At 60.5% G+C, this 8,999-nt stretch overlaps 1 protein-coding gene across 2 annotated transcripts in view; it reads left to right on the top strand.

Moving 5' to 3' along the window:
* MED24 (mediator complex subunit 24) overlaps positions 1-8,999 on the top strand; it is a 17,375-nt gene extending 8,376 nt beyond the window's left edge. For both annotated transcript variants that reach the window (XM_010008386.1, XM_010008463.1), the window contains 16 exons: positions 1-45; positions 412-498; positions 813-924; positions 1,458-1,600; positions 2,088-2,125; positions 2,718-2,800; positions 4,204-4,382; positions 4,510-4,609; positions 4,982-5,157; positions 5,262-5,526; positions 5,663-5,844; positions 6,147-6,240; positions 6,591-6,674; positions 8,383-8,479; positions 8,618-8,766; positions 8,883-8,999. The exon at positions 1-45 is cut by the window's left edge and continues 5 nt beyond it. In XM_010008386.1, coding sequence (XP_010006688.1) covers positions 1-45; positions 412-498; positions 813-924; positions 1,458-1,600; positions 2,088-2,125; positions 2,718-2,800; positions 4,204-4,382; positions 4,510-4,609; positions 4,982-5,157; positions 5,262-5,526; positions 5,663-5,844; positions 6,147-6,240; positions 6,591-6,674; positions 8,383-8,479; positions 8,618-8,766; positions 8,883-8,999 — 1,951 coding nt within the window. The remainder of the gene's footprint in view (positions 46-411; positions 499-812; positions 925-1,457; positions 1,601-2,087; positions 2,126-2,717; positions 2,801-4,203; positions 4,383-4,509; positions 4,610-4,981; positions 5,158-5,261; positions 5,527-5,662; positions 5,845-6,146; positions 6,241-6,590; positions 6,675-8,382; positions 8,480-8,617; positions 8,767-8,882) is intronic.

Here is an 8,999-nt window from a genome sequence, read left to right on the forward strand (position 1 = left end):
GCTGAAGCTGACCCCCCTGCTTGACAAAGTGGATCAGCGGTGCAAGTGAGTGCCCAGGGCTGACCTGCAGCTCCATCAGCCTCTGGCCAGTCTGTGCCACAGCCACCCTGTCCCCTCTGCAGGGAGTCGTGGTGCCAGGGCAGCTCATGGCAGGGCTTGTTGAGTTTCTGATCCAATTCCTTCTTCCCGAGGACTTGACACTGCCAAATGAGCAAGGCAGGGAGCGGCTGACAGCTGGTTCACGTGTTGGGGATGCTATGTGATATCTCGAGCTGCTTGTGGCCCTGCAGCATCCTCAGAGGGGTGGGAGCAGGGCCAGGAGGGCAGCCCAGGAACCCCCCAGCCCTGGGCCACCTCCTGGTGCCACAGGAATACTGTCCCTCGGGCTAACAGCTCTCCTCTCTCCTTCAGCTGCAACTGCATGAGTCAGCTCCTGCAGGAGTGCAACAAGCACGGGCTGCTTTCTGAGGCCAACATGACCAACCTGATTGACAAACGGTACAGCCCCCTTGGGATTCTGGGTCACTGCTGGGGCTGGAGCACCTTGCCTTGCTGTCCTTCTTGGGGGGAGCACAAAGGACCAGCTGTGGTGCCACTGACTGTCCTGCAGCTGGTGGTGGCCTGAAGGGACGTGGCTTCGCTTTTGGTGTCAGATTTAAGTCCAGCAAAGTCTGTCCTCTCAGAGTGGCAGCTGCTGGTGGCCTGAGGTGGTGGCCTTGGGAGCGTTGAGGGTGGATGTTGGTGGGAGGTGGGGAGGAGTGAGGCTGGGTGACAAATTCCTGCTCAGTGGCCCTTCTGTGCGGATCCCCCAGGAAGGCAGACAGGGAACACGCTCCACACCTGAAGTCAGAAGAGAACGCCAACATCCAGCCCAACCCGGGGCTGATCCTGCGGGCCGAGCCCACTGTCACCAACATCCTGAAGGTGAGTCCCCTCCCACATCTGTGCTGGGCTCAGCCCCAGAGCCTGTTTCCAGCAGCACCAGTCTCACCAGGCAGCTGGGGTGCTTGGGAGGGTGTCTGATCTACCCCTTGGATGGAGTGGAGGAATCGCTCCCAGCCGAGGAGACCGGGAGCTCCGTCTCCTTCCCAGGGAGCCAGAGGAGCTGTCAGGCCACAGCTTGTCAGTGCCAGAAGCCTGGGCCTGGCCAGCTCTGCCTGTCCTGCTCTCAGCCACTTCCCCAGGGACATCTCCCCTCATCCCTGGGGACTACCCCCTGTCCCTGTGTCACTCTGACTGAGCTTGAGAGGTTGTTTTGCTGCCGGTTGTGCTGCTCTGGTGCCCTGCAGTGCAGGGGGCATGGGGGGCTCCACCCCTTGAGCCCCAACATGTCCCTGCTCACCAGGGCCTCACGGGACAGCTCTGGCAGCCGATCAACTCTGCCCCTGGAGCTAGAGTTTTTGCTGCTCTGTAGCACACGTTCCCCGTGACTTGTCTTTCCTCTCTTTTTCTTGTAGACCATGGATGCGGATCATTCCAAGTCCCCGGAGGGTTTGCTGGGGGTCTTGGGTCACATGCTGTCTGGGAAGAGCCTGGACCTGCTGCTGGCAGCAGCGGCAGCAACGGGCAAACTGAAATCCTTTGCTCGGAAGTTCATCAAGTGAGTGTCCACCCAGACAGCACCACTCGGGGTGATGAGCAGGGCTGGGGTCAGCAGGCAGCCCCCCAGGGTCTGCCACAGACAGGGCTGGATCCAGCAGAGCCCGGGGGAAGGCTGGGATCCTGGGGAACACTGTGCCCTGCAGCACCCCATCTCCTTTGCTTCTGCAGAGAGTGGAAGTCGAGTTGGTTTGGGGGTGGTGTGAGATGCTGGGAGGGGATGTGCTGGGCTGGCTGGGTGTGGGGACCAGCAGCTGCTGGACCTGTTCTGCTGCAGGGAGCAGAGGGAGGAGGTGGCTCGTCCCTGCTGTGCCCGAGGGTGTCTGCAGAGCTGGGCTCCTGCCCACCCTCCTCCACCAAGCAGGGCGCTGGGAGGGGGTGCAGGGAGGGGTCTGCAGGCAGGGCAGCCCCCGCCTCACCCAGGGGTGGGGAGAGGTCTGTTTCATGTGATGATCACTTTTTTTGGTGGTTCTTTCTGTCCCCTCTAGGCTGAATGAATTCACAAAGCAGATCACCGGGGAAGGCTGTAAGTGTGTGTGTGCCCGTGGGGGGGTTTGTTCCAGCTCTGTTCCCCCCACCGGGGTCTGGGGGCACAGCTGGATGGAGCTGGGACTGGCTGTGGCACCAGAGCAAGCCCAGATCAGGGCTCCTGCTGCCCTCCTGAGTGGAACATGTGTGTCCATCCTGAATGCAGGGTGTTCCCTGCCTGTTCCTTGCTCTTTCCCCTCAGCCCAGCCCGTGGGGCCCCTCGGAGCCAGCCCTGCCCTGGCTCCCTCCCTGGAAGGGGTGATGTGTCAGCACAGAGCCCGAGATAAGGACTCTGACTGCATTTGTGTGTGATGAAACTTTGGAGTGCTCTGACCTTCCACAGCACGGGGGGAGCCCAGGGCTGGCAGGGAAGGGGGGGCCAGAGATGCTTTGGGGGCTTGAACAGAGGCAAATGGGGAGGGGGAGGCACTTGGCACATCCCCTGGAACCCTCGTTTTCACACAAGCAGTTGAGGGGTTACAAGAGCTGCCTGGAGGGAGCAGGATCCTGGCCCCTGAGCTCCCAGGGCTCTGGCTGCCTCCTAGTGCCAAGCCTGGAGATCCCCAAGGTCTTTGTTTCTCCTCCCTCAGCCAAAGGAGCCCCCGTTCGGGCCCTGCTCTTCGACATCTCGTTCCTCATGCTGTGCCATGTGGCCCAGACCTATGGCTCAGAGGTAGGCATCTGCAGGGTTGGGGGTGATCCACTGGGAATTCTTTCCTGTGAGGGTGGTGAGAGCCTGGCTCAGGTTGCCCAGAGAAGCTGTGGCTGCCCCATCCCTGGAAGTGTTGAAGGGCAGGTTGGATGGGGCTTGGAGCAACCTGGGCTGGTGGGAGGTGTCCCTGCCCACACAGAGGGTTTGGGACTGGATGAGCTTTAAGGTCCCTTCTGACCCAAACCATTCTGTGATTTCATGATCCTTGGGGCTGGAGCTCTGACCTTGCCAGTGCAGCCCGTGCTGTGGCCTGCCAGCCTCCTCTAGTGGCCAGCCTGCCACCACTGTCCCCATGTCCCCACAGCCACCCTGCTGCCTGGGCATGAAGTGCTTCTTGCCTTTCCCTGGTTTGGGTTAAAATCCACCCCTGCAGGGTCTGTGGGTGCCGGGCTGGCTGCTGCCTTCCCTGGGCTCTGGTTCTGCTCTGTTCCAGTGCCGTGGTACCCGCGGGAGCGCTGCCCTGCCCCGGCTGGTGCTGATCTCACTGGATTTTTCCCAGTTTTGCCTCTCTGGTTTGGCACTGGGGGGGGGTGTCACGCAGTCAGGCTGAGCCTCAGCCCTCCCCCATGAGAGGAGGAACTTGCAGCTCCGCTCAGGAAACAGCACTTGGGTTGCATGAAAGTTTTCCAGGTTTCAACATCTGCGTGTGCTGGGAGGCGAAACGAGACCGAAACACCGGGAGCGAAGGGTCGGGGGGGCCTGGGGAGGGGGGTCCTGGCTGGAGGCAGCTGGGAGCGGACGTGCCCAGGCTGTCTGCTGAGGTCTCATCCCCTCTCTCTGGCCCAGAGTGATTTTCCTGACCAGCTGCTGCTGAACAGATGTGCAAAACTTTTTTGTTTTTTGACAAAACTTGGTGTCCCCGGGGGGCGGCGGCTGAAGGGAGGAAGCGGCGTGAGGGGTTCCCAGCTCCTGCCCCCCCCTGGGAGCCCCCCGAGCTGGGCTGTGTGTTCTGATCTCGGGCTGTGCCCCCTGACCCCGTGGAGCTGTGGGGCCAGCCAGGACCTCTGGCACAGCTTAGTGACAGGGGAACAAGTGGCCCTGTCTGGGCAGGACAGGGTGACCCCACTGCTGCAGCTCCCCGGGCTGCTCCTGGCCTGGCGTCTCCCCGAGGGAAGCTGTTGGGGTGCTGCTCTGGGAGCCGGGGAGCCCTCTGCTGGAGGGGGACAACCTCAGCCCACAGACTGGAAACCAGTGCCTTACTGGGGGCAGACCCGTGCCTGCCTCTCCGTGCAGGCCACAGGGTGGCGCTGCTCCCCTGGCCGTGAGCTCCTCATGGTGGGGTCCCACCCCAGGGCAGGGGTTCCCAGCAGGGTCCCTGTGGGGTGCAGGCTGCCTGGCAGCTCCCTGTGCCACCTCCCTGCCAGGTGATCCTGTCGGAGTCAAGCCCACCGGGCGAGGTGCCCTTCTTTGAGACCTGGATGCTGACCTGCATGCCTGAGGAGGGGAAGATCCTCAACCCCGACCACCCCTGCTTCCGTCCCGACTCCACCAAGGTGGAGTCCCTGGTCGCCCTTCTCAACAACTCCTCCGAGATGAAGCTGGTGTAAGAGCTCAGCCTGGGTGCCCACCCTGCCAGGCTGGGGCAGACCAGGAGCACCCACCATCTCTTCCCTGGCCCTGTGGCTGCTCTGAACCAGTGTCTGACCCCCCTGCCTCCCTCTTCCCCACAGGCAGATGAAGTGGCACGAGGCGTGTCTGAGCATCTCGGCTGCCATCCTGGAGATCCTCAATGCCTGGGAGAACGGTGTCCTCACCTTCGAGTCCATCCAGGTGGGCCTGACAGGAGGATTGTGTGGGGCAGAACAGGGACACTGGTGCTGCACTGGGTCCTGAGGAGGGGCCAAGACTGTAGCTGAGCAGGGGTCTCCTATCCTCTTGCCCTGAACATCCTGCAGCCACCGTAGAGCTTGCTGGCTCCTTCCTGGCTTGGGTGGGGAACTCACATGGCTCCAGCCCCTTGATGCTGCCCCAGACTGCCCTGTTGGTGGCAGTGGGGCTAGTAGGGTTGGGTTCACCCCATGGAGGAGAGAGGGGCCTGGTCTCTGCAGCTGGGGCCCACAGTCCTGGGAGGTGACACTGAGGTAAAGCCCGTGCCACCATACATCTGTGCTCATCCATCTCTGCTCCTGGTTCCTCTCCTAGAAAATCACAGACAACATCAAGGGGAAGGTGTGCAGCATGGCAGTGTGTGCCGTGGCCTGGCTGGTGGCCCATGTCCGCATGCTGGGCTTGGATGAGCGGGAGAAGTCCCTGCAGATGATCCGGCAGCTGGCGACCCCGCTGTACGGGGAGAACACCCTGCAGTTCTACAACGAGCGGTGAGATCTGGGGCTCTGGGCCCTGTGTCCTGCCCCTGCTCTGCCCTGGGCTCCTGCCCCTCTGCTGCCCAGGCCCTGTGTGACCCTGTCCTTCTCTGCCACAGTGTGGTGATCATGAGCTCCATCCTGGAGCACATGTGTGCAGATGTCCTGCAGCAGACGGCCACGCAGATCAAGTTCCCCTCCACGGGCATGGACACCATCCCCTACTGGAACTTGTTGCCCCCCAAGAAGCCCATCAAGGAGGTGCTGACGAGCGTGTTCACTAAGGTGCTGGAGAAGGGCTGGGTGGACAGTCGCTCCATCCACATCTTCGACACCCTGCTACACATGGGGGGTGTCTACTGGTTCTGCAACAACCTGGTTAAGGTAGGAGGATGAGCAGGGGGGTGGCTGCCACCCCCGGCCCTGTGGCTGGGTGTCCAGCCCAGGACTGCTGGGTCTGGCCCACGTGCTGCTCCTGGTTGTGCCTGTGCCACCCCCAGCCCTGCCTTCTGCCCTGCAGGAGCTGCTGAAGGAGACACGGAAGGAGCACACGCTGCGGGCTGTGGAGCTGCTCTATGCCATCTTCTGCCTGGACATGCAGCAGCTGACACTGACCCTGCTGGGCCACATCCTGCCCAACCTGCTGACAGACTCCTCCAAGTGGCACACGCTCATGGACCCACCAGGAAAGGCCCTGGCCAAGTAAGACCCCAGACCCACCAGTACCTTTTTCTTAGGGTTGGGTGGGCTTGTCTGTGGAGTCAGGGAGATGATCCATGCTGGGACAGGGGTCCTATTTACCCAGTTTCCACTCTGACCCAGGCACAGGGCTGGCAAGACCAGACACACTGCTGTCCTGGGCCCCATTCCCTGCTGCCTCTCACTGAAGAGGGACCTGCCATGTCCCATCCCAGTATATGTTCTGGGTTCTGCCATCTTCCCTTGCTCACTCACCATCACCCAGGTGGGCTGGCAGCACCTCAGTGTCCCTGCTCTGTCCCTAGGCTGTCTGTCTGGTGTGCCCTGAGCTCCTACTCCTCCCATAACAAGGTCCAGGTGTCCACCCGGCAGAAGAAGAGGCACCGAGAGGATATTGAGGTGTGTCCAGCATGAAGTGGGGTTTTGTTGGAGCACAAGGGTGGGCAGTTTCTATGGGAGAGGGTGGTGGCAAGAGGAGTGGGTGGCTGAGACCAGACCCCTGCCCAGGTTCTCTGGGCTGTTGGAGGTCCTTGGACCTTAAAATTCTGGGGTTTTCCTTCTCATTTCTGGGGAAGGGAGGGCTGTGCTGAGCTGGTGGACCCAGACTAAGATTCTCTGGCTGAACAGAGATCATAGTCCTGGGCTGTGGGGTGATGCAGAGCCCAGGGTGGGTCATCAACCTGAGGGAGGCAGCCAGGACCCCCCTTAAAGAGGGTCTGGTGGGGCTGAACCATCTTCCCCTCCCCCAGGATTACATCAGCCTGTTCCCTCTGGATGACACACAGCCCTCCAAGCTCATGCGCCTGCTGAGCTCCAACGAGGAGGACGCCAACAGCCTCTCCAGCCCCAGTAAGTGCAAGGGGGGCAGCTTCTGGTGGGGGGGACCCTCCTGCCTCACTGCCTGTTTCTGGGTGGGAATGTGTATTGGCAGAGAAACGTGGCTTTTCCCAAGCTGGCCAGGGCAAGGTTTAGAGAGCTTGGGTGTGTTTTGATGAGTTACCCTGGAGCTTTTGCACTTGGAAGCGACCAAGCTCTTTATTTCTCTTATCAGAAGAACTTAGGAAGGGGGCAGGGTTACATCTTCCCCCCTCACGTTGCCATCCAACCCAGAGTGTCACACACGAGGGGCTCAGGGAGGTTTCCTTGGAGCCTTGTCACCCCCAGCCAGTCCATGTGGGACCAACATCCTGGTGTGCTGCAGCACGAGGTGGCAGGAGGTGACGTTCCTGATGGCCATGGGCAAATCCTGAAATTCCACTCCTCTTAACAAGGCAGTGAACAAGGGGCTGAGTCTTCCTGTGTCCTCGCGGAGCCGCGGGTTGCGACAGCTCCGGCAGGACATTTGGGGGGGTGTCTATGTCCTCCTGTCTGGCCGGGGGTGTCACTGCTCCCACAGCTGTTGTCTGGACTCCTGAGCAGTGAATCAGGATGTTTCTTGGTCATTGTTTCTCCTGATGCTCTTTAGATAAAGTTATGCTTTTGTTTTCTAGTTCTTGACACATCCATCAACCTGTGGTTTTGCTTGGTTTCATTACTGTTGAAATGTGGGGTTTTCCCTTTATTTCACTATCTTTTTTTAACTTTGGAGGCAGTTCCACCTCATCCCAGTGACATTCAGGACTTTTTTGGGCTGTTTGCTGCAGCGATGTGGAAATGCTGCTTCCTGCAGCAGCCACATAACTCATGTGATTACATGAGAAAAGTGTGGGAGGGCTTTTCTTGGGGAGCATCCTCAGAGCAGCCTAAGATGGGTGCTGCTGGCTTTGGCAGTAGCTGTGTCTTATGGGGTCTGCACAAGAGCCTTCCCAGGAGATTCCCATCCCATTGGACCAGAGACGGTTTGGTTCCCGTGTCCCATGAGCACCCAGCAGTGCTGCAGAGTTTGGGTCAGATAAATCCCCTTGGCCTGTCCAAGGTTTGCTGTGAGTCTGTTGGACATGCAGCTCTGGTAGCTAAATGGTGTGCTGAGAGGGAGCTGTGAGGGCTGCTGTGCAGCTGGGAACATCTGGCTGGCTTGGCCCTGCCTCACTTCTCTCCCCATCGTGACATCCCATGACACTCCTGGTCTTCATGGAGCCTCAGGGACAATCCCTGCTGCAGTGTCAGCCCAGCAAGAAGGCACAGGCACAGCCTTGCCCATGATGTTGCTTATTTGGAGATGTCATTAAACTCAGGCTTGAAATAAACATGGCTCGTGCAAGAGGGAAGTGTCACTGCCCAGGAGCAGCAGCGGCAGCGTGTGGAGCCCTCCCTGGGCTGCTGAGCTCCATCATGCCTGGGGCACGTGTGGGCCTGTACCCCTCAGAGAGGGGCAGTGACCATGGTGGCTGTCCCTGCTGTGTGGCTCTAGTGCCCCCTGGGCAGCAAAGCCTCTGCTCGTTTGGCTGGTGGGGACCCCAGTCCAGACCTCTGCCATGCCACAGGGTAGCTCCACCTGGAGCACAAGGGTTGGACAAGCCCAGATGGACAGAGCTGGCCAAGGTGGGCACATTGGCACAGCCAAGGGGACTGAGAGGCTGTCCCAGGCTCCCCCACCTGCCACTGCTCTCCTCCCCAACAGATCGCTCCATGAGCAGCTCGCTCTCTGCCTCCCAGCTGCACACCATCAGCATGAAGGACCCGCTCAACAGGGTGCTGGGTAAGGGGGCTGCACCCTGGCAGCAAGGCCTGGCCGTGGGGGGATGCAGTGGGGACCTGTCCCCTGTGCAGGAGGCTTGGGCCACCCCCCCAGCCTCCCTGACCCAGCCTGGGTTTTGATATCTCCTTGTCTCCACAGCAAACCTCTTCTTGCTCATCTCCTCCATCCTGGGAGCCAAGACAGCTGGAACCCACACCCAGTTTGTCCAGTGGTTCATGGAGGAGTGTGTGGACTGCCTGGAGCAGGGCAGCCGTGGCAGCATCCTGCAGTTCATGCCCTTCACCATGGTGGGTCCCGTGGCCCTGGCGTCCTCCCTGCTCACAGGGGCCAGGCAGGTGCGACAGGACAGACCCCCTGCCTGGCTCTGCTGTGACTCAGCCATGTTCCTTCTCTCTCCGGGCAGGTTTCAGAGCTGGTGAAAGTGTCCACCATGTCCAGTCCCAAAATTGTCCTGGCCATCACGGATCTCAGCCTGCCCCTGGGCCGCCGTGTCGCTGCCAAGGCCATCGCTGCCCTGTGA

The sequence above is a fragment of the Chaetura pelagica genome, unplaced genomic scaffold (genome assembly GCF_000747805.2).
Source record: "Chaetura pelagica isolate M959 unplaced genomic scaffold, ChaPel_1.0 scaffold1160, whole genome shotgun sequence".
In the NCBI taxonomy this organism is placed as follows: Eukaryota; Metazoa; Chordata; class Aves; order Apodiformes; family Apodidae; genus Chaetura; species Chaetura pelagica.